Below are 25772 nucleotides of genomic sequence, written 5' to 3'. Positions count from 1 at the left end.
CAATTTAACAGACAATGGTAAGGCACATAGTGTCCAGGGAAGAACAAGGTCGGTGAAGGGTGTGGAGTACTCAGTGAGTGAGGAATTGAGCATATTTAGGCTACAGAAGATCAGAGTGAGATACAGATAACGGTGTTCAAGTGTTTAGAGGATTGTTATGTGGAGAAGGGACAAGTCTTTATTTGGTTCCAGAGGGCACAACCTGGAGCAACGGATGGAAGCTAAAAAGATGCCAGTTTGGTTTTAATGTCACGAAACATGTCCTAATAACAAAAGCTATCCAAAATTGGACTGGGCTGCCTAAGAGGTGGCAGGGTGCCCCATTCTGGAAGTCTTCAAGCAGTGGCTGAGAGTGACCACTTGTCAGAGATGTTATGAAGTGGATTCCTATCGGTGAGGGCTTGGTCTAAATGACCAACTGAAATCCCGGCTCTCCAATTCTAAGACGCTGTGACATATTGCACACCAGAGCCTGTTCAGAGATACTTCATGCAAAGATTTTCCCCCCCCAAATCAATGCTTTCCCTTCTTATCCAAGCTATAATTGATTTTATTAATGCTAAAGCTTTTGAATTCCAGGTCACTGGAAATACTGTCTTTAACACATTTTTATTCCTTGTTTGGTTAAGAATTTTCCCCCAGTCACACCCAGGAATTGTACCTGACCTCATTCTCTCCTGATGTTTTTTTTTTAATGCTCACCATTGTTTCTAAGTCTGGTGGAATGAATGGATCCTATTAGTTTTAGACACTTCTGGCTCAATGTAGCAAATACAGTTGACAAAGATAAGTGTATCCTTGGGAAAGCTATCCTAACGAGCAAAGGTCTAGACTCATGAGAGAGGTAGAAAGATACGGTACAGCTGGTGAGCTACATGGAATTATTATAATGCTTCTTCCTACTTAGAATCATAGAATGTCAGGATTAGAAGGTTACCTAGTCCAGTTCCCTCATTTCAAAGTGGGAGGAAACTGAGGCCCAGAGAGGGGAAATGACTTAGCCAGGGTCATTCAACAAGTGAGTGGCACAAGGGAGGACTGGCACTTCATTCCAGTTCAGTGTTCCTTTTATATACCTTCCTATATATTTCTCCTAATTTCCTGATTAAAGAATGCATATCTCTCAAATGTACATGAGGTCACACAATAAATCACAACCAGAGTACTCCCAAAGGCTTCATCCTCTGGTCAAAGTTTAATGAGGCTATAAACTACACGGCCTGCCTCAGACAAAATGGCGGACAGCCTCTCTCCACTGATGAAAGCAACAGTTAAAAGCACAGAAAAGCCAGTGCCACACAGCACAAAGATTCGTGCTGATAAATGAACAAGCAACAGTGGAAACCTTGGTTCTGTTTACAGACCTGCATTCACAGTCATTAAGCAAGGGTGAGTGGAAAAAAACAGTCCTCTCATTTATTCAGAACTTTCTTAAATATGGTCAGAAAAAAAACATGGCTGAGAATGAAATTTTCCATGTCTGCTCCTAGCCTCAAGTGGGCTTCGGAGTTCAAAATGAAAGCTGCGTATGGCGCTTTTCAGTATATATAACACTGTGCTGGGACCCAACCCTGACATCTCCCCAATTCCACAGAAAGAGAGACAATGACAAAGAAGGAAGAACCAAAGAATCTCAGAGCTGCAAGAGCCCTCAGGAACCATCTAGTCCACGGGTGGGGAAGTTGCGACCTTGCGGCCAAATGTGGCCCTCTTGGTCCTCAAGCACGGCCCTGTGACCCATCCGAACTTCACAGAATTGAGGTCTGGATTTGGTCAACGGCTGCAGTTGAGGACCTAGATGGCCACACGTGGCCTCAAGGCCACAGGTTCCCCACCTCTGATCTCATCCAATCAGTAGCTACATGGGAAGCCCTTCAACAACACCCCTGGCAAGAGGCCACACAGCCTTTGTGTAAACGCCCCAGTGGGATAACTCCCATGGAGACCTTTAGTTTTTGGGAAGTGGTTCCATATACTAAGCCTCCATATACCTCTTTGTAGCTTCCACCTTCTGTCTTCTGAGGCTCAAAACAATATCTGAAAACAGCCCCCCTGTCTCCCCCTAAGTCTTCTCTTCTCCAGGCTAAAAATTTCTAGTTCCTCTAACCATCTTGGTTGTTCTCTATTAAGATTCTTCTCTCCAGCTCATTATTATCCTCCCTAAAAGATGGCTGAACTGAACACATTGTTTCAGATACGGTCTGAGTATCTTAGATCATCTTACTTTTTCAGTTTCATATTGTTGACTCAGATGGACCTTGCTGTCCACTAAGGCCCACTGATCTTTTTCAGATGATCTGCAGTCTAGCAATACCTCTTCATATCTATATTGGTGAAACATATATTTTTTAGCCTAAGTGAAAGACTTTACATTTATCCCTATTAAACTTCATCTTTTTAGACTCAACCCACGCATTCTGCCAGGGTCTGCCAGCTAGGTGGCACAGTGGATAGAGTACCAGGCCTGGAGTTAGGAAGACTCATCTTTCTGAGTTCAAATTTAGCCTCAGACACTTACTAGCTGTGAGACCCTGGCCAAGTCACTAAACCCTGTTTGCCTCAGTTTCCTCAATTTGTAAAATGAGCTGGAGAAGGAAATGGCAAAGCACTTCAGTACATTTGCCAAGAAAGCCCCAAACTGGGTCACAAAGAGTCAGACACAACTGAAGACAATTCAACAACAACCATTCTGGCCTTCTGACATTGTTTTTAATTTTGATTCTGTCATTCAACACAGACGCTCTCTCTCCTAGCTTTATGTCATCTACAAATTTGCTTTCCAAAGTCTTGACTGATTGGCTGACCCAACTTACTCATAAAAACATTAAGGGAGCACACAGCTTTGGGGAACAACTTCATCCGAGACCTCCCTCCCAAGCAGAAATAGAATCATTAACGACGACTAGTCTCTCTGGGTGTGGCCATTCAAGCAGTTTCAAATTCACCTAACTGTACTATCATCTATTCTACTGCAGTAAAAACCACACTGACATACCCAGGATGGCTGCTAGTGCAGGTTCTTTTATCTGCTTTACTAAGAAAAGATAACCATTTCAGGGGTCAACAATCTTTTTTAATCACATAAAATACAAACACAGAAAATACAGAAAAGAGAAATAAAAACCAAGAGACAGGGCTCTGCTGCCTGAATCAAAACTTTACATCCACCACTGAATGAAGAGAGCTTTTACCTCCGAGCAGTCAACGGGCTCTGAACACACAGCCACTCTGAGTCTCGACCAGGGAAACACATCCTTCTCGTAAGCAAGCACCCAAAGCAAAAGCTCTCCTCTCAGAATATATACTCTTTAAGATCAGTGCCTAATTAGAAATTAACAAAAGGTGTGTAAGCCTTCCTACAAGCAAGAAAGCTTGCTTATAGCATTAATGGGCTCCACATGAAGCCTACGGATGGGCGAGAAAGATCTTATTCCCCACTGATCTTATACCTGCCTTCCTTCAGCTTGTCGACAAGAGAAGCATAAAAGACTCTGGCTGGTGCTCTGCTACAATCTCGGTAAGCTGTAGCTACAACATTTGCCTGATCTATCATTTAAACAGTTCAGGTTAGGCTGGCATGCCCTTGTCTTGATGAAGTCAAGCTGACTCACTATCATCACCACTCACTCTTCTAGGTGTTCAGTATCTCTTCCCTGAATTCTGCTATGAATCTAAAAGAATAAAAAGTTGGTCAAGCTCTCCTCTTCCATTCCTCCTCCTCAGGGAGCAATTATGTTCCATTTGGACACTTAATTCTACTTCTCCCTGAAATAACAGGGAAAGAAGAAAGTTTCATCAAATTTAATTGTTCTGAATTCCATCTTAGAGAAAGCCAGACTCCAGTTTGTTCTGGAGGGCTCCCTAAAATAAGTATGTTTGGGTTTTTTTTAAGCGTGTATATACAGGGTATCCCAAAAGTCCCCAAAGCTTTAATAGTTTAAAAGTGTTCTAAGATTTTTAGGACACACTCAATTTGTGTCACCCCAGAAGGCAGGATCTTTTCCATCTTCACTCGAGAGGTAACTCACACTGTGACAGCTCTATTAATGTTTATATATTTCTAAGAAAGGCAAGTCTAAGAAAACATACTTTAAGATAATAAGTACATCCTTTCATGGTTTTATAAAAATCCCCCAAGTATCTGTGCACAGAAACCCATAATCCCTACTACAGCATTCGTCTGGAGTCACAAACAACAAGCTCAAGGTCTCTAATAAGAAAAAAAATCACCTGTCAAATTTAACGAGGTCAGGGAATGGAGCTAAAATGAGTTTGTTTCACTCTGCCCTTTTTCCTACATATTTTTAGTTGATTTTTAATGGTCTATCAGTGATGTTACTTGTCTAAAGGTGGCTCATGAGGGCAACAGCAGCCGGACAACCTGGGGCATCTCTGCTGTTTCACCAAGCTGTGGAATGAATTTCAATGTTATATCTCATTTAATCAAAGTTTTCTGTCCTGAATTTCCAAATGTGTTGTGGGAGTGTGTGTGGCAGGGAAGGAGGGGATCTAATAATATGTGCCACTCACAGATCAATAAGCAAACTTTTTCAAGTGGATCCTCTACATTTGGCACTGTGCCGGGCACTGAAGGGGGACAAAGCAATAGAAATCATCATCATTGCTTTCAAGGAGCTCATTTTCTAGTTTAATCAACCTAGTATTGATTAAGCATCTATTTGGCATGAGGCAAATTATGGCAGGCACTAGTTGGAGAGATAAGATTGGTAAGCAAGAAAATATTTCTTATACTAACTTGTATTAGTTAAGTGCAAAATAACAGTACATTGAGTCTTTTTCCTCATCTACAAAATGAAAGAGTTGAACTATTTGCTTTCTAAGGCCTTTCCACCTCTGATACTCTGGTTGCTGAAGGTTTTTGAGTTGGAGATTAACTCAATGAATTATTATTTTTCATTTTATTTCAATATGAGAAAAAAAAGCACAGAAGCTAAAACAAAATACCAAGCTACTGTAATCAACTGAAAACAGATCTCAAACTCTTATTATTTCTTAAAATTTGCCTGAAATACTTACATTACCATATGAGCACCCCCATCATACTTTTTCCTGTTCAGCTGTGACCTTTACCGTGTAAATAACATAAATTTATCTCTGTTATTGTGGTTTAGCTCTACAACTGGAAAGGTCCAGTATATTGGTCTTTGGGCTTTGATTTTGTTCATGTTGCAATTATTTCATGTAAGTCTTCCCATTTTAAAAATTCCTTGAACAGAAAACGTAGTACGGTATGGTGACATTCAATTATAAAATAATTGAATTTCAGAATGGGTAGGGATATCTCAATGGCCATCTTGTCCAAACTACTCCCCCCAAAGAATCTCAACCATAACATACCTGAGAAGAAGCTGGCCAATTTCTGCTTGCAGACTTCCAGTAAGGAGGATCCTAACAGCTCTCAAGGCAGCTTATTCCACTTTGGGGTAACTTTAATTGCCTCTTTTCCAGGCTAAACACCCACAAATATTTTCAATTCTTACATGGCATGAACTTGAGGCCCTTTCCTTCTGGTTGTCCGTTTGCAGATGTTTTCCTGCTCACCCATGCTCTTCCTAAAATGTGATGTCCAAACTGAACACAATGCTCAAAGCAGGATTTGAATATGGCAGAGAACATCAGGACTATTGCCTCCATATTCCCAGGAGTGTTGTCTGTTTTAACGCAGCCTCAGATCCTATGAGCTTTTTTGGCTGTTGTATCACTATTGATAATAGCAAGCTCACGGTTAACGAAAACCCCCTGATCTTTTTCAGAAAAATGGCTATCTGGCCACTCTTGTACTAGTGACGTTGATTCTTCAAGACATTTCTATATGGCTGTATATTTATCTCTATCAAATTTCAACTTCCTAAGGCAAGTTCATCTGCTGACACAGGTATAGGAGTCTGAGGAGAAAAGATGTTTGGGGAAGTTCATGGGAAGTGACAGAAGGTCAATCAGGGAAAAATAAAAGGAAGGCTGTACAGCAGTGAGGGTCTAGTTGAAATTAGATAACAACTATGCAATGGACCAAGTCAACATCATGTGAGGCTTTTCCCAGCACATCATGCAGAGAGGAGCGGAGAAGGTAGAGGATGCAATTCAAGGCATGGATTTGTCAAGGGAAGCACAGTGATATAACAAGTGGACAAGGGAATCAAAGGTGGAGAACAGCAGAGAGTAGAACTGGGTGTTCAATACCGTGAAGGGAGGAAAGAGCAGTCCTCTTTGTCAAGGTTGATGGCCTGGAAGAAGGAGGGAGTGAGAGACTGCAAGTTGCAGAAGGATGAATAAGTTTAGGAGGAACAAGGGCAAGAGAAAGGAAGTCAGGAGAGGGATTTCAGAGTTCATGATATGGGAGCAGATATGAATGACAAAATGTAAAATGTGATCATACCTGTGGATAAAAAAGAGGAAAACCAGAGGCTGTGGGAGCTGATGAACTAGGAGATCAGGGCCAAGGAGGATGCTGAGAACACTGGCTTGTGCTGAAGGTGGTCCTGGGTAATCTCTTAAGCAGAGTTTCTGTCGTTGTGGGGACAGAAGCCAGACTGTGGTAGATTATGCACTAAATAGGTATTGAGGAAATGAAGATATTTTAATTGAAGAATATACTGAAGATACAGACCTCTTATTCCAGAAGTTTAACAATGGAAGGAAACAGAAAAACAGCGAGGGTCAGTCTGAGACGTGAAGCCACCTAGCCTTCTTGGCTGTGGATCAGTTATGAGGTACAGCTGAATTGATTAAGTGTGGGAGGGGCCAAGGAAAATTGCCATCATCATCGTTGTCGTCATCGTCATAGTTATCATCATCGAGTCGTTTCAGTTGTGTCTGACTCTCCATGATCCTATGTGGGTTGTCTTGGCAGAGATACTACAATGGTTTGCCAATTCCTTCTCCAGTCCATTTTACAGACGAGGAAACTGAGGCAAACAGGGTTAAGTGATTGCCCAGAGTGACACAGCTAGTAAGTGTCTGAGGCCAGATTTGAACTCGGGTTCTTCAGACTCCAGGCCCAACACTCACCCACTGCACCACCTAGCTGCCCTAAGGAAAACTATAGAGGACAACACTTGGAATTACGTGCCAGGAGGTTGTTCTGCTCCCAAACAGCTATGTAAATACTGCTCTTTCTCTACATTTCATCTCTTTTTAGCTTACTTTGCTGACCAAAACATACTACTGGCCAGCCTCACTGCCCCCAGCTGGGCTCTTGTCGGCCTTGTGGAACAACAAACCTTCAGCTACATTTGGATTGCAGAGCTGTTCTTACTGGTGTTGATGTAAGCAGCAGAAAAATCACAGCTGGACCTTTTGTTTGCTGTACTGACACTATAAAAAAAAAAAAGCATCTTCTGATTTGTTCCGGAAATTATGGAGGGAGAATAAACACGGCAGCCACAAAATCATTTTATAGAGTCACTCGGCTGACTCAACTCAGGCTGCAAATGATTGCATTTTTGGTATTGATCTAAAATACATTCCTTTAAAAACAGAAGCTGCTGTATCTGAGACAAGACCTACAAAAGTAAGAGCTGGGGGGAAGGGGGAATTATTGCTTTAATAGTACTGAGGCTTATGTGCTGAATCTAATTGTGTCACGTCCAAACTACACAGATGAAAATACTTCTTATCCCTAGCATTCACCTGACACAGCCTTACTTGATAAGAAGATGAATATAAAATGTGGCAAAAGTTGCAATCAATGCTTTCACACAGGGGACACCAAGTAACTTTTTAAACTATTCCAGGAACACAAGGTCAGAAGTGTAGAAGCCTCAAAAATATCTGACACCCCTGAACTCATGGAACAACAGGCCTGGCACTGTCTGCACTTTACCTCACCAGTGATGGGGATTCCCACTTTGCAGACGCTAGAAAAGAGCTTAGAAATCACCTGGCACTGCTTCATTTTGCAAATGAGGAAAGCAAGGCCTAGAGAAGGGGGAATGACCTGCCTCAGGCCACATGACCAGGAGTTCTTAGCGCATAAGCTTCTTGAGGGTAGAGACCAAGTCTTAACTCAACTTCCTTTCTCTCTCGGGGCTCAGAATAGTATCTGAACCCAGCAAGTGCTTCAGAAATGTAGCCTGTACTGTCAGGAGGAGCACAGCTAGGATTCACATCCGGATCAAACCCCAAATCCAGCAGTTGTGGCCCAGGGGCCAGAGGGCAGGACTTGCAGTACATGACATGAGACGCACCTTAGACACCCACCAGCTCTGTAACCTCTCAGCCTGTTTCCTCACCTGTAAAGGAGGTTAATAATAACACCTGCTTCACAGGGTTGTGAGGATGAAATTAGATAATATTCATAGAGCCCTTGGCAAATATTAAATCACTATATAACTATTATTATTATATCTAGCACTCGTTCCACCATGCTAAGTGCTTAATACCACACTACTACAGCACTACAACCCCAAGCTATTCTGGTGGGGGGGGGATCAGCAGAGATGAACTTCAAGCCCCTTCTGGCTCTAACACCTGGTGACCACGTGGTCCCTCTTCTTCCACCTTGGTTGGATGCAGTGATGAGGTAGCCGGGAGAATGTAGTGTCCCAGAAAGATGGGAGGTTCGAATGAATAGCAGAAAAGCCTGTTCACTTAATATGTACAAGATGACAGACATTTGGCCCAGTTCTGAAGTCTGATGTTAGGAGCAACTATACTTCCCGAATGTTAATGAAAGACTCCCTAGTCATCAAATTAGTAAAAATCTCAAGATGAATGTCATCTAGACAACTGCTTTCCTACAGTCTCTAGACAGGTGAAGGACTTCCCTCAACACTCCTGAAAATCCCACTGAACACGGAGAACAGCAAATCCACAGAACTTCAGCAGCAATTTAAGGGTATGTGAATGAAAAAAGAAAACACGACACAGTGATAATTGTACTTAGTCAAGGCACGGGCAGAGGAAAGGCAGATCACTCTGGAAGAGGAAGTGTGGCTGAGATTAAAGGTTCAAACACAGCCAACTTCCCCTAACAAAGCTAGCAGCCAAAGACTCTGAAAACTATGGAAACAAGTCAATCACAGTGGCAGTCAGGCCTGAAATCTAGAGTGAGAATTAGGCCACAGGAAGTCAAAGATGATTTGAAATACAGAATAAATGAAAAGCCAGAAATCAGTAAAAGCTCCATTTTCCCAGCTATCTATACTTGAAGGACTGAAAACCTTTTCAAACCAAGACATAATTCTGGAAATGGGAACTCCAAAACCTAGTACCTCTTCCCATCCCTGCCCAATTCTTCAAATGACTGAACCTTGTTCAATCCTCAGGAGGCTTCTCCCTTTCCTCCTCTAATGTCGTGTCAAGAGAATAAATAGCAGCACAAATTTTGTTTTACTGCTTTTTTTTAACCGCTTTGTTGACCAGCTGCACTGGTCAATATGGATGCATCCATCATCTATGACACACTGACAATTCCCTAAAGTATCTTTGTTGGGTCTTGGTCTTTATGCAGTGGCTTTTAAGACTCTCTATGCACAAGTGGATAATTTTGATAATGCTAAACTGAAAAGTTTTTGTATAAAAAAATCCACTGCAACAAATATTAGGAGGGAAGCAGAAAATTGGGAGAAAATCTTTACAACTAGTATCTCTGATAAAGGCCTCATATCTAAAACATACAGGGAACTGAGCCAAATTTATAGGAATACAAGTCATTACCCAATTGAGAAATGGTCAAAGGAAGTGAACAGGCAGTTTTCAGAGGAAGAAATTAAAGATATCTATAGGCATATGAAAAAATGCTCAAAATCACTACTAATTAGAGAAATGCAAATCGAAACAACTCTTAGGTACCATATCTCTCCTGTCAGATTGGCTAACATGACAAACAGGAAAATAATAAATGCTGGACAGTATGTGGGAAAATTGGAACGTTAATACATTGTTGGTGGAGTTGTGAACAGATCCAGCCATTTTGGAGAGCAATTTGGAACTATGCCCAAAGGGCTATAAAAATGTGCATACCCTTTGACTCAGCAATACCACTTCTAGGGCTGTATCCCAAAGAGATCACACATGTATGTACAAAAATATTTACAGCTACTCTCCTTGTGGTGGCAAAGAATTGGAAATCAAGGGGATGCCCATCAGTTGGGGAATGGCTGAACAAGTTGTGGTATATGAATGTAATGGAATACTATTGTGGTATAAGAAATGGGGAAGATACAGACTTCATAGTAATCTGGAAAGAACTACATGATATGATGCTGAGTGAGAGGAGAAGAACCAGGAGAACACTATACACAACCACAGACATATGGATTTGGTGATGACTAACCTTGATAGACTTACCTCTCCTCAGAAATACCAGGCTCAAAGACAGCTCCAAAGGACTCAAGATGGAAAAAGCTATCCACATTCAGAGAAAACTGTGGAGTCTGAATGCAGATTGAGGCAAACTGTTTGCTCTCTTTTTCTTTCCTCTTTTTTTTGGTTTTGTTTTTTCTTTCTCCTGATTCATTTCATTGGTCATAATTCTTCTTTGCAACTTGACTATTGTGTAAATAAGTTTAATGCAAAGGTTGATGTAGACTATATATCGGACTGCATGCTGTCTTGGGGGGGAGGGGGGAGGGAAGGGAAGAAAATTTGAAACTCAAGAACATGTAAAACTAAGTGTTGTACACTAAAAATAAAAAATCTAATTTAAAAAAAAGACTCTCTATGCACTACGTGCAAAGTACTTCTCTTGTACCCACACAGCAGGTATAGTGTCATCCCCATTTGATCTCTCACCACATCTCCAGTTTCCACCCGGGTACCAGACAGATTTCTGACTGATAAGCATACAACTTGCTCAAAGCCAGGCCCAGCCCGCCACTTCCCAGCCATCTCTAGGGCACGCTGGGGGTGTACAACACTCCCTCCCAATCACTTCCAACTCTGCATATGAGAATCATCACTAAATCAACACAGTATTTCTGGAAAGGACATGTCAATCACTTGTCCTATAACCCCTATCCCTATTTCCTCTGACTTCTCTATCCAAAATACTCCTCCCTGCCCCCACCCATGCGTTGTCTTCTCCTGCCAGAATGTAAGCCCCTCAAGAAGCCTCTCAGTGCCCTGTTTTTCCTTTGAATGCATTGCAGCTAGCACGATCTGTAACACTTCAATAAATCAACAAATGCTCAGTGAGCTGAAGTAAGCTCCTTGAGAACAGGGCCTGCCTTACTCGGTTCTTTGTGTTTCCTCAGTTCTTAGCACCAGTGTTTTTTCATTCATTTATTCGCAAGATTTATACTCTAGCTATCTGTGCCTTTTGTTGTTGCTGCATTTCAGTCATGTCCAAATCTCAATGACCACGTTTGGGGTTTTCTGGGCAAAGACGCTGGAGGAGTGTGCCGTGTCCTTCTCCAGCTCATCTGACAGACAAGGAAACTGAGGCAAACAGGGTGAAGTGACTCGCCCAGGGTCACGCAGCTAGGAAGTGTCAGAGGCCGGATTTGAACTCAGGGAGATGAGTCCTCCTGATGCCGGGGCACTCTGTGCCCTCCCGCACTCCCTAGCTGCCCCTGTGCCTACTCAAGAGGGTTCTATTAAAATGGAAACTCCCTGAGGCAGAGGCCACATTATCCGCAGGCACTTAGTAAATGTCACTGATAATGGACACTATTATACTGGAGTAGCAATTTAGATGTGAAGATCTTTCCCGCCCATCACAGGATGCCTAAGTCACACGTGGTGGGAGGAGCTTCCTGACGGGAAAAGGAAGTTATGTCATAGGAAATGCTGGGGGGGGAGGGGCAGGGAAGTTATGGCTGCTAATGGCCCTCGTGACAGTTAAAGCTGAACAGACTGTTGTGACTCAGCTGCGCTGCGAGTCTGTTTTTCGGGAAGGCTCCGCAGGGGGTCTGAGAGGCTCGCTCCATGTTTTAATATTCCGTATGAAATGTTTCACTGCTGTGAGGGACTGGGCACATGGCTCGTGGGGTCTGATTCTCTGCTGTCTGAATACATGGTTTCCCTGTGGAGAGCCTTGTACGCTTCGTGATACAGAACCACGCAGGCATTCTGACAGTTACCGTCTACACTGCTATCACTGCATGTCGTACCATAAATACATACAACACGACTGATGAAACACAGCCCTCTAAGGGAAGGAGGGGTGTGAGGGCGCAGAGTATGGCATGTGCTGCCGGCCACGGTCAATGTGGTTTTTGCTTAATTTTTTCTATTTTACAAGAGAGGATTCAGTGGTGGTGGTGATAGGAATGATGTATGTCATGAAATCACTGGTTTAAAAACAAAAAGTATCTTTTAAACCCATTTGCTGAGTTGGAGGGGGGCACAGTTGAAAGAGCCCCAAACTTGGGGCAGAAGACAAGGTACAAATCCTTCCTCTGTGACCAGCTACAAGACCTCAGACAAACCCCTCAACCTTTCTGGGCCCCAGAATCCTTCTCATTTAATTGAAAAGGAGGCTTAAAAGGCCCCTCTAACATTCTCTGTTGGCCTATGATCTAGAAGGTGCCAGGTCTGAACAAAAGAGCCATCAACCTCTGACCAACAACAGGGACAAACAAGAAGGGGCCACATTTCCAACTTGTGGTGAGGGCCCTGAAACGCAAGACCATCATGTTGAATGATCTTTCTCAAGTCCTGGGAAAGGAATGAGACAAATGAGGCAGGAATCATCTACAAGCAAGCTGTCAGAGCAAGAAGACCCATAGTGTGTATGAGAGGGACAGTGTGACGCTGAGATAAAAGTGGCTGCTGTTCACTAAAGGACTGAGGTCAGTTCCTCCAAGCACGTTCCCGGAGGTCCCTGATTAGACTCTAAGCTCTTTGACAGTAGAGGCTGCCTTTTTTGCTCGTAGTGTGTACTTAGCACAATGCTAGGCATGCAGTAATAAGCAATTAATAAATCTTCCATTCATCCATACTATCTATCTATCTACACACATTTATCTATTTCAGTCCCTATCCATCTCTAGCTTTATCTATCTCTATCTCTATCCCCCGACATATTTATCTATATCTATCATCTTTATTTCTGTACCCATCTATCTCTAGCTTTATTTACCTATCTCTATTTATCTCTTTCCACCTGTATATTTATCTGTATCTGTCTCTATTATCTCTATTTCTATACCCATCCATCCATCTGTAGCTTTATTGACCTATCTCTATCCACCTATATATTCATCTATATCTATCTCTATCCATCTCTGTCCCTCTAGATATATTTCCCTATATCTATCTATTCCAACCAATCTCTCTCTAACTCTAGTCAACAGTGGCCTAAAATGAATCTCGATTTTCCCACACCTCATGGAGTCATTGAAAAACTGATTTTCAAATCACACTTGATGATCCTCACTCTAAACATGTAAGACCTGGCCTTTCAGAAGGCTGGTGTTAGAGCTCGGGAGGGCAGGTCACCTGTGAAGCCCACATATTTACCAAGACCCCCTAAAAGCCTCTGTCCTGAGACACGGTGGAACAAGAGTACCCCCTGGTGATACAGACAGCAGGCTCTTCCCCTGCTCCTTGCAAAGGCACCAGGGAAAGAAGAGACTGGAAGAACTGCTATTAGCTCAAGTTGCCCTGGGGTGGATGAAAAAAGCACCTCATTTTGATGATTCAGCCGAAGGACAGAGATTACCTAGAGGTTATTTGTTGAAAAAAACAAGCCTTTTGGCATCCAAATCTCTGGTGCATCACAAACTTCCTGCTATTATCTAATAACACACCCCCTCCTCCTCCAGCCATCACAGTTTCCCTGGTAACCGACGGAGAAATAGCAGCCTGCCAACGGGCTTTTGTCGCTGCCTCTCCGGCTTGCACCGCAGTGTAGAATTAAAGCTGGCCAGGGAAAGCACCCAGCTAATCGTTACAACTGGGCTTCAATGCTGCAGCAAAATCATTTGGAGATACAACTGTGTTGGGGCCCAGGAGCCTTGAGATTGATGGCCTTGGAATGCTGAAATGAAAAGGGAGCTGGTTTCTACACATACCCAGAGGCAGTAGGATGAGTGGAAAAGTTCCTGGAGCAGGCATCAGGAAACCCAGATTTTAGGTGCAGCTCTGCAGCTACATGACCTTGATGCAGTCACTACCCTCCTCCAGCCAAGCCCAGACCCAGCAGCTTCCTGTATGATGAAGGGTTAGACAAGATGAGCCCCAAAGTCTACTTCCATTCTGACATTCTGTGTTTCTGTATCAATGCACTTGGGACATGTCTTCGGAATATGCTAACAGTGTCACTAAGTCTGCTCTAAAACCCCAAACCAAACACAGGAGGACCATGCTTCAAGGAAACAAAGGGCACTGCAGCCCAGGAGCCTGGACAGTGATGAGGCCGGGCGAGGCATTCCTGATGGCGAGCAATGAGGTCCCCGTGCATTACGGCGGCTCAGGGACTGCGCAAATCATGGAGGAAACCAGACCATCCCAGCCCTGCGACAAGAGAACAGAAAAAGAACCGAAGACGAGAGCCGTTGGCAGATGACTGCTAACTCCACGAGTCTGCCACAGTATCAGAATGAAAGGGAACACACACTCACTTTGTAGAGAAAGCCACTGGGTCCCTTTTTATTTTTAAAGCCAAGAATGTAATTCTTTCTGAAAGTGACCCAAAGTCCAAACTACCCTTGAGCAGAGTGGCAGGCCCCCGGAGGGCTGAAGGCTCATTTCCCACAAAACCCTGCAGGCAGGAAGCCGCTGCTCAGACAAGTCAGACGGATCAGAAAAGGAGGAATTGGAACTGGCAGAAGATTCTCCCCAACCCCCAAATGTCCTACTAACAGAAAAGATGAGAATACGAGCTCTCCCCCAAACTATTATTAAGAGCAGCAAAGAGGAACGAGCACAGAACAAGCCAGCTTAGTATCCCAGAGGCAATGCTCAAATGAATTTACTGTTTCCCTAGACTATAGGAACTATGTTCATAGACCTGATTTTTCCAGAGAAAACCAAACAGACACCCAATTTGGAAACATGTTTCCTTTCTATCTTGGGGAAAAAGTAAGTGGAAAACAATCACCCCTGAGGCCTATTTCCAAGGTTATCAATGACAAGATAGGGGCTTATGTTTCCAGCCTGGCTGAACCTGTGGCATTACAGGAAACTCTTGCAAAACTCATAACCTTGTCAAGATGCTGATCTCTGCAGTAACAACAGAAAGAAGCAAGAGGGCTTTTCATGCTGCTGTAATCCACCTAAAGATGCTGCTTCCAGACACTGGGGAAAGGTTATTTGATGGCTATATTCATCAATTTGTTAATTCACTTCACCCATGTTCAACATTCAGTTTCCTGGCCCGCCTCTTTACCTTTAAAACTGAAACTAGAATTAAAGAGGTTTCTTAATATTTCACTAAAATCTAACAAAGCTATGCCAGGCAATGGAGGGAGAGCTTAGTATGTACAGTGGCTCCCAACCTGTGGACCAGAGAACCCCAGAAGACTTTATTTCCCATGGAAGACCAGGCATGGCTGTTCTGATTACAGGTTAGCCCCTCAAAAAACCATGACTTTGTGAGGTTTGGCCAAACTTGCTATTCAGAAGGAGGCTCTCACCCCATCTATTAATCACTGGTACATCAGACCAGTGCTGGCCTTGGAACCAGGAGAGCAGATGTGAAGACTAAGCTCTGCCAGTGACTAATCAGGCAATTAGGGCCACGCACTCACCTTCCCTGAGGTTGCCTTCTTCTTCTGTAAAATGGGGATGATTGTAACAGATACTGGCACTTACATTCTGAGTTTCAAGTTTCATAAAGAAGGTACACAAAGTTTCAAGGTACACAAAGAAGTGTATAGTCCTATGAAGCTGCTAATGCATTCCCTCTTTACAGAAGGGGACACTAGAGTGCAGGGTGAGCGGCAGAGAGACGGTTTGACCTCAAAAGGCTTGATTCCAGCTGCCTCAAAACAGCTACCCTGCTTCTCCTCTACAGAAAGAGTAAGACAATGTAATAACCTACACAAAATGAAATGCAGGGGCCACCACACAGTGTCTAGGCATCGGCATGTGACTCAGCAGAACAAGTGCTCCATCTAGCTTTATCCAAAGGGCAAGATTTCTGAGGAAGAACAGACATCAACCCCCCAGTGACCAACATGGGTATGGTCTGAATGGGGTCATGTTTAAAAAACAGCCCACAAGCATGCCACCAGGCTGGGATCTTGTCAGTCAAGACCCAGAAAAGCCTGGGTAGAGAACAAGTTTAGGTGTGGACATCCTGCTCCCACCCACCCACCGTAACAACTACTGGAGCCACTACCAGGGGACTCTTTAAAGACACCGTAGCACTTTGGGCTGGAATCAGTCCAAGCATTCTTGTGGCAAGGGGAAATATCAGGACAATCTACTGAAAAGACCTGGGAAAGCTAAAGCCTTGACTCCTAGGGCCAGTTCCGTCCCTGACTTTTGTGACTGAGTTTGCCACCATCTCCATCTGGCTCAGCTGCTTTATCTGCAAGAATAAGGCCACTCCTACTTCAATGACATGCTAACAATATGAATAATGAAATGGCTGGCCAGAATGGCGTGGCATCAGGGCACCCAGCAACAACTCTTGTTTTCTGTAACTGCCTTCACTGATCCCTCATCTTCTATTCATTGTGCCCCAAAGAAACCCTTGTACTTACTGTGTATGCATCTTTTACATCCTCACATATTTACACATTGTCTCCCCTCAAAAGAATGTAAGCTCCTTGAGGACAAGGGCTTTTTATTTTCTGTCATTGTACCACCAGCACCTGGCACAGCACCTGGTACATAGGAGGTGCTTAAATGTTTGTTGACTGAACGATTCCAACAATGGTGCTGGAACTGTGATCTTAGGGACTCCAACGACCCTGGGGATGACACGGGGTCAGACAGAGTACTCACTGGGGGAGGCTTCTTCCTCATTTCAAAGACACGTGTGGCCCCCAAGCTGAGGGAGGCAATGACGGGGCATCTCCCCAGCGAGGGCTCATCATCACTGTGCCAGTCGACGCTGTCCTTGTCGTTTCGATAAAGATTGCAGAGCAACGAGTTGAAGGTGTAGCCCGTGTTCTCTTCGATGCGGTTCTTCAGCGTGCTCAGCACAGGATGCCACTGCAGCAGACAGGCAGAGCAGGGGCAGAGGACAGAGAGGAAGTAAGGCATCAACCAATGGCTTAGACACAAGGATGAGGACTGCTGATCTGGAACCCATTCCCTGAGGACGCCCAACAGCTGAATTCTTGCTCTACTTCCGCAGTTCCATTACAGCGCAATGTAACGCCATCTAATCCTTTCCTATTACACTGGATGACAAGCTATCATAAAGACCAGTCACCCTGTGCAGTGTCATACTGGAACTGGATTGATCATGAGAACAATTACACTTGTTCCACACCACAGTCGGAGGCAGCTAGGTGACTCGGTGCATAGAGCACTGGGCCTGGAGTCAGGAAGACCCGAGTTAAAATCTGGCCTCAGAGTCACTAGCTGGGTGACCCTGGGCAAGTGACTTGTCACGTAGCCTGTTTGCTACGATCCACTGGAGAAGCAAATGGCAAACCGCTCCAGGGTCTTTGCCAAGAAACGCCCAGACGAGAAGGGTGGGACATAACCGAACACGACCATCACCACCACAGTCACAAAGGGACCAGAGCAAATCTAACCATCCAATTCCTTTTCTTTTCAACTTACATGTAGGTAGGTGAAGTGGGTACACGACCCACTTCAAGAAGACAGCTGTCACCAAAGAGAATCGGGGTAAACACTTTCTGTGAACAACAAGGCCTATAACGTCTCTGTTTCAGAACTATCATATCTGGTGGGTCTCCAGGTGGCTCACAAGTACCAACTCAAGTTTTCTGGCATAAATAACCACCCTGTTTAATTCTGTTCCTGTATTTGTTTTGAAAGATGGGATTGTTTTTATTTATGTTTATTATGGGGAGTTGTCAAAATAATGTGAAAACCCAAAATCAGTAATAATTCAATCATTACAAACATACTGGTACCTCCTCCATGCAAGGGACCATGCTAGGGACAGCACTGTGGGGGATACGATGCTAAGTAAAAATCTGCTCCCCATCTACAAGAAGTTCTTGGCCCAGTAAGGGACAGAGAACAAGTAATCAAATAACAGTAATACCAGGAGGAGGTCAAGTATATCACAGAGGTGACAACAAAGTGCTGAAGACAGAGGAGGAAGAGATCAGTGCAAGATTCTCTCCTGTCCCAGAATCAGAGCGGAAAAGGCACATCAATGGGAGTCCACCACTGCTCTGAGACAGAATAGATGGGATTATTTTTACAAAGACTTTAAGAATGCTTGCTGTATGGCCTACTTTTTACACAGTGACCCTGAGAGTGAAAAGCCAACTGTCTTTCACCTACTGGGAACCATGACTACCCTTCCACATGTGTTCAATAGGGGCTCGAGAAGTCTTAAAGTACCTCCCCTGTGCCCTATGGGGTTCTGGGTCACTGAGGCTGGCTGTTCTGCTTGGAGACTTTGGCTCTTTGAGGAAGTTCCTGCTTTCTTACTACATGGCAGGAAGCTCTGACCCCAGCCTCATGGAGCACTTTGCACCCTCCACTGGGACACCTTGAATTGTTTCTTTGTTGTTACACTTTGTGTCTTTCCTCCCAGAAGTCCAAATAAAGTGCTCTACGGAGTTCTTCAAAGATTCTTCAAAAATACACCATAGTGTGGATGAAGGTGGAAAGGACGAGAGCCAAAGAAAACCATCAGGACTCAGGGTCACTCAGGGTTCCTGGCTGCTAAGATCATCAACGAAGGGCTTTTAGAGATTCTTGCTTTCATACTTATGTGAAAGACATAACAGTGGTTGGGGAACAGGGGCCAGGGGAAGGGACGGTTGTATTTGGTCCATAACTACTTACTACTGCGTTTAGTGGTAAGTAACAGCCAACATCTGACCTCAGGTCAAGCCCTTTTTCTCCTAAAAGTTCCTCAGGCAACATAAATAGCTACATCTCCGGATGATTCTACAGCTTTGCACTTACTGACAACTTCACAGTAGCAAAGATCAGCCAGGACTTAACAAGGAGAGAGGCATAAATCATAGTGTCTCCATGCATATAAAACTGCTCAATAAATATCGACTGAAATGAATGGAAAAAGACAATGGTCTTTCTGCAAAAGGGCTGAGGAACTCAAAGGAACAACTTGGCGCGCCCAGGTTTTAGAGTTCACAGAATATAACAGCAATAAATTTTGTACTGTTTCTAGGTTGCAATGATCTCCATTTTTCTTAGTGGCAGGTTGATGGAAAGACAGGGGAGAAGAAAGCAATGAACCAGAGGACAAAGGCTCCTTTTATCACTGTTGCACCGAAGTCCCTACAACCCAAGGAGCTGAACTTCTAAGGGAGCCTAAATGTCTACATCTGACATACTCAAGAGTGGCAGAATCCCATCCTGAAGAGTCATGAGAATGCAGTAAATGCTAAAGAAAAAAAGGAATCCCAGAATTAAAATGGACACGGACAGTGTAGCTAGCTAGTCCACCTTTCCCTTTCAGTAAAACTATATCTAAGGTGCAATTTAAAGCTGAGAAATAAACAAATCATTCTGGTTAAGTGATAATCTACTCTGCTTTAAAGAAAATTCTGGAAAGGATGCTTTACAACCTCACTCAGCCCCATGTCTTAAGACTGGTTACCTTAACCTATATACCAACTCCGAAAATTAGGTTGCAGGTTACAAAGATTTTAAAAATCTATCTGCAAAGCTGAAGTGTGTTCCCGAACAAACCACCCAATTTCAAATTAAGGAATTCTAATCCTTTTGAAGGGATATCAAACTGTCAACAGGGTCTGGAATGAGAAATGCTACATGAGTTCCTACTTTGAGCCACCACTTTTTAACAGGCTTCCTGTATCTTCCAACTTAATCTGGAAAAATCACCATAATGAACAAGAGTTCTTCCCCCACCCCCAGCCTTGGTAGTGCTCAACTTCCATGCTCTGATCCAATAATTTGAAACAAGAGACAGTTAATAATGCCAGGTAACACAGCCAACAGTAAACTACAGGAATTGGACTGAAAGCTCCATTCCCAACACAGGTTTCCAAAATAACCTCATACAGTCAAGGGCCTATTATTTATCTGGGCTACATACAAAATGGTATACCAGGAATAAATGATTACACAAATCTTCTTGAGCAAAAAACCATGATGATCTGGTCAATCCTTCTACCCTCTCCCATCTTCTTCGGATGAAAGTTTTCCATTACAAATTGACCAGTATCTGCCACAGATTAACTACATCCTCTGAAATGCCTCACACTTCTGTTCAGTCACAGTGACCACAATCTCTTCTTCTTCCAAGGTTATTAATTAACACATAACATCCCTTGCCAGTGGCGAAGATCCGACAAACTCAACAAGAGGCTCTTTCTTGTGTACTAACTCCATCCTCTTGACAATTTTAATTTACAGACTAGGCTATAGCTGCCTGGCCTGGTGGACATTCCAAACAAAGCAAAAAGGAGGCAGAGACATCCAAGAAGATGACAAATTGGAGGTCTGAAAGCTCCAGTCGGCACCAAAATCAACACAAAAAGCTCCAAATTCTTCAGAAATGACAAAATAGCCTGGGAGAGGAAAAGGGATGATCTGATTTCATAGGACAGGCTGAAGGATACTCTCTCACAGTATGGATAAACCGATGTATAAGTAGAGGAGAGAAAGGGTGAAAAAACAAGCTTCATTTTCTTAAGATGCTAAGCACTGGTTCCATTTTGATATTATTTTTAATTGTTTCACTAGATCACAAAAAGAATGTGAAGAATGACGGGCACTAAAGGCTGAAGGACTAGTGCCCCTGTGGACCCTGTCTAGTAGGATAATTCTTTTTAAGTTCTATACTTTAAATTCTTAGTACTTAGTTCATAAAAACACATCAATTATAAAATTTAAACGTACTTGAGGATTTGGCTCCATTGTAATTCTGGAATAAGTGTAAGGGAGTTCTCCATACCACGCTGTCAATCTTGGCTGCAGATAACTTATACCTATAGAAAGAAAACACAAGTCCTTTTGAATTTTTCAATTGGATTCAATTAATTCCAATATTGGTTCCAATATAGTTCATAATACCCCCCCTTGCAAAATCTGACTGTATAAAACCCAAGTGTGGTCTCTAATCAGTGTGAGAGTGAGTGAGAGTGAGTGTGTGTGTGTGTGAGATTCTATGAACACAAGTTACATTGGGATAAATACAGTTTTTGAGTGTTTACTAAGAGCTTTACAATGTATTAGATGCTACAGAAAATGAAAGAGAAGCCTGAGATGCATAAGAGGCCCCTCCCTCAAAAATGTATTTCTTAGACATGAATGAGGGAGTAATACAAGACAATATATGATCAGAAGCCAAAGGGTACAAAGATAATAAGGGCAACAGAAATACGCAAAAGGAGATTGACACGGGCAGTGTAGCTGGAGGTGAGCCATGAGGTGGGCCTTGGGAGAATGGGTTGGACTTGTACAGGCAGATAGAAGGAGTAAAGATATTCCAGACTGGGCAACTTGCATAAACAAAGGCTCAGAGATCAGAATGTGCATGACAAGTTAAAGTGAAAAGACATTTACCTGAGAGGAGCCAAGATTTCCCATTAGAGAGGAATGAGAGATGAGGTCAAGGAGGGAGAAGGCAGGGACATGCTGCGGGAGATGAATGGTAAGAAGTGACAATGGCTTTTTTTAAAGATGTCCAAAGGCAGGGAACGGGCCCCACTACATCTGCCCCGTGCCCAGGGCTGCACAAGTCTAGGGCAGGGTTTGAAGCCAACAGGGCAGCAAAGCCAGCCTTCAGCCAACAGTGGCTCCCCAAGACCGCCCTCCCCTTTTCCTGTCACTTCCAAAGGGCCTCTCCTTCTTTATATAACTGCTCTTGGGGAGGGGATGCTCAGAGGAGCTGGTGCCAGTGTGCACTCTCTGCCTCCCTCCTACTGACAATGCTAAGCAAAGGCCGAGGCACAGGCGCCCTCCGGTGACAACACGTGGTGGAGCAGGCACCTTGGATGGCTTCACACTCCAACTGTCTCTGGGTTTTTAATTTGGCATTCAAACATATGTTGTGCTTATAATTCTCTGCAACATGAAATTAAAAGTGCAAGGCAGAGAAATCAAAAGGGTGAAGCAATGGGGAATGAGTCCTTTCCATTAAAAGGTACAAGATTTTGTTTTTAAGTCCCTCAGTAAAGACTGACAAAGGACTTGCTGCGAATGATGGGACCAGCAGGAGAGCTGATGCTCAGGCACAAAGGAAGGACTGACTGTGTGAAGCAGAAAGGAGAAAGCTGATGCCAGAGCTAATAGAGGCAGCGAACAAAGTCGACGAGAGAAAACCAAGGCAACTACAGAAGATTGTTACAAAAAGGTTTCAAATGAAGAACTGGGAAGAAAACAAAAGGCATACTGGAAAAGAAGGTTCTTTAGGACATGCTCCCCTTGGTCCTAACACCCTTTCCTGGAGGGAAGCCAGGCAAGCAGAGCTGCTCTGACAGGTGAGCAACATCAACGAGGCCAAGCAGGTCACCCAGCATCACCCAGTCAGCTAAGCAAGGAGGGACTGGCGGAGGTGAGAGTAACAGAGGTGAGCATGGCGGAGGCGATCATGGCGGAGGTGAACGTGGCAGAAGTGAGTGGCTCAGGTCTCCTGACTCCCAAACCAAGGCTCTGTCCATGTTCAGTAGTAACTGCCTGCAGGACCAAGATGGCTGTGTCTGGATGAACACTGTACGTGACCTAAAATCAAATGGGCTCCAGAAGTCTGAAAAACGGAGGCCATGTGACAAGAGGACCAGCCTAGGAGTCAGGAAGACCTGCCTCTGACCAACATGGCCTCAGTGCCTCGGGCAGGCAGCTGTCCAGGGGCAGAAGCTATGGAGGAAGTGCTGCTGTATGTGAGGAGAGGGAACTTCCTCAGCAGGGTACTGTTCCTACAGCAACAAAACTACCATTTACTCCAAAAAGTCCTAAAGAACAACTGGAAGTGAGTCCACGAATTAGAAGAGAATTCAATAAATTCAATAAGCATTGATTAAGCACGTACTACAAGTCAGGCACTTCAGATACAAAAAAAGAGGCCGAAGCCACACCCTGCTCTCCAGGAGCTCACTATCTAACGGGAGAGACAACAATACAAACAAAGATGTACAAAGCAAGCTCTGCACAGGATAAATAGGAAATAATTAAAAGGAAAGCACTTGAATAAAGAGGGGTTAAGGAAGGCTCCCTGTAGAAGGTGGGGCGGAGGAGGTAGAGCCTTCCAGGCGTGGAGTACAGCTGGAGAAAATGCCTAGAACTGAGAGATGGAGGGTCTTGTTCGTGAACAGCCAGGAGGCCAGAGTCACTGGATTAAGAGCATGTATGGCAGAGCAAGGTATAAGAAGACTCAAAACGCAGAACGGGGCTAGGTGCTGAAGGGCTCTGAATTCCAAACAGAGCATTTTGTATTTGCTCCTGAAGGCAACAGGGAACCACTGGAGTTTACTGACTGTTGGGGGCAGGGAGGATAACACGGTGGCTTTAGGAAAATTGTTTTGCTGGCTGAATGGAGGATGAACTGGACTGCCAGCTACTGCAGTGATTACTAGGCAGCTCTTGTAATGAGCCAGGTAAGGTGATGAGGGCCTGCACCAAGTGATGGCAGTGTCAGAGGAAAGAAGGGGGGGCATTCAAAGGATGTAGAATGCTGAAATCAGCAGGCCTTGGCAACAGCTTGGACATGGGGGTGAGGGACACTGAGGAGTCAAGGAAGACCCCTAGGTTGTGAGCCTGAGGGACTGGGAGGATAGTGCTGCCATCTAAGGTAATAGGGAAGTTTGGGAGCGGGGAGAGTTTAGGGGAGAAGATAAAGAGCTCTGTTCTGGACATACTGACTGTAAGATGTCTACTAGACATTGAGTTCAAGAAGTCTAAAAGGCAGCTGAAGATGTGAGACTGGAGGTTAGCAGAGAGACTGGGACAAGATAGGTAGATCTGAGGATCATCAACACAGAGAGGATAATTCGATCCATGGGAGCCAATAAGATCACCAAATGAAGTAGGATAGAGGGAGAAGAAAAGAGATCCAGGACAGAACCCAAGGGACACCTATGATTAAAAGGTGTAACCTGGAGGAGGATCCAGCAAAGGAGATAGAGAAAGGATAGTCTGATAGGTAGGAGAACCAGAAAAGAGGAGGGTGAGAGTGATCAACTGTCAGAAGCTGCAGAGAGGTCAAGGACAACAAGGACTGAGCAAAGGCCACTAGGTTTGGCAGCTAAGAGATCATTAGTAACTTTAGGAGAGAGCAGTTTTGAGAATAAGGTCAGAAGCAGATTGTAAAGAGTTAAGAAGAGAGGAAGAGGAGAAAAAGTGGAGGGATCTGTGGTAGAGGGCCTTTTCAAGGAGGTTAGCCACCAAGGGCAGAGGAGAAATAGGAGACAGCAGGGATGCAAGGATCAAGTAAGGGGTTTTTTCAGGATAGAGGAGACAAGGGCACATTTGTAGGCACAAGGAAAGGAACCAGTAGAGATGGAGATACTGAAAACGAGTGAAAGAGAGGGAAGGACAGAAAGGGCACTCTATGGGGGAACCAACATGGAGTGGGATCACTTGTGCTGCTGGAAGAGGGGCCAGCACTTCATGAGGGAGGGGGTGGAGGAGATGAGGAAGGAGAGAGGCAAGGTTCTCAGCTGAGAGGGCTGAGGGAGGTGGATCCATGGAAGTTTGAGGAAGGATGAAAAGGTTTGCAAGAGCTGGTGTGGAGAGTGGGATACTAAGTTGATGAGGGAGGTATAGTAGGATTGCCCAGCAGCAGTGAGGACCCAGTTGAGGATGTGTAATGTGAATTTGTGCTGGATCCAATCGTGTAATTTTCTCTACACTCGTTCATCATCATGTGTGCAGGTGTGAAGATGACAAATGGTGGGGGTGATCCAAGGCCGAGGCTTGGCTGGGTGTAACTGGAAATATGAAGAGGGGGCTAGGGATTCAAGAGAGGAAGACAAGGTAGAATTGAATTAGTTCACCAAGGGGCCAAGATAGGGAGAAGACGAAAGAGTGCCTAATACAGGAGAGATGGCCTAGAAGAAAATTGAGGGGTTAAGGGATTGGAGGTTATGGGATGAACAAAGAGTAAGGTTACATAAAGGAAGGCAGAGGGAGAGGTAAAAGGCCAATAGCTTATGATAGGATAAGGACATTTCCAAATTCTTAAACATGGAGGTGGTACATTTGTGGATAATGGCAAGATCCAGGATGTGAGTGTCTTTGCATGCAGCTGAGGTGCAGTGGAGGAGTAGCTGATGGGAGGCGAGCTGGTTGAAGAACTGAGTGCTTAGAGTTAGAAATGTGAGCTTACAGACTATAAGAACCTGGGACAAGCCTTACAGAAATAATCCTGAAGGCAAGTAGCCACATACGAAAACTGGATAGAACACCCCAAAGCACCAGGTGTCCCCCTTCCTTAGGTTCATGATGCTTCTTGACAAGAAATGTCTCCCATGAGTGGAAAGGACATTGAAAATGATGTTCACCTTTTATGGGCTAAGATGTTTGTAGCTCTTGTGATGTGATCCTAGCTTAAAATGAGAAATGCCTACATGAAGGAAGGTAATGGATTTTCCTGAACTCACCCTCTCGATTACCAGTCCTCTGCTTCCATGGAATATCTTGGCACAGTTGTTCAAACATCCAATCTGCTTCTTCTGATTTAATGAAATTGGGAAACAAGCGTATCCTGATGAAGGAAGGAGAAACATGGCAGATTAACGGCACTAAGGTAGAGATAACAACACACTGAGATA

General features: G+C 44.1%; 1 protein-coding gene across 5 annotated transcripts in view; it reads right to left on the bottom strand.

Annotated features, from left to right (window-relative positions):
• ALKBH3 (alkB homolog 3, alpha-ketoglutarate dependent dioxygenase) overlaps nt 1-25772 on the bottom strand; it is a 50054-nt gene that overhangs the window by 5727 nt on the left and 18555 nt on the right. For 4 of the 5 annotated variants that reach the window (XM_036764476.1, XM_036764474.1, XM_036764473.1 and 1 more), the window contains 3 exons: nt 25602-25705; nt 20902-20990; nt 16861-17070 (listed from right to left, as the gene is read on the bottom strand). In XM_036764476.1, coding sequence (XP_036620371.1) covers nt 16861-17070; nt 20902-20990; nt 25602-25705 — 403 coding nt within the window. Of the gene's footprint in view, nt 1-6397; nt 6569-16860; nt 17071-20901; nt 20991-25601; nt 25706-25772 lie in introns of all 5 variants that reach the window. The other variant, XR_005010699.1, reaches the window with a different exon arrangement.

Source organism: Trichosurus vulpecula, chromosome 6 (assembly GCF_011100635.1).
Source record: "Trichosurus vulpecula isolate mTriVul1 chromosome 6, mTriVul1.pri, whole genome shotgun sequence".
Classification (NCBI taxonomy): Eukaryota; Metazoa; Chordata; class Mammalia; order Diprotodontia; family Phalangeridae; genus Trichosurus; species Trichosurus vulpecula.
This window is presented reverse-complemented; position numbering and strand designations above follow the sequence as displayed.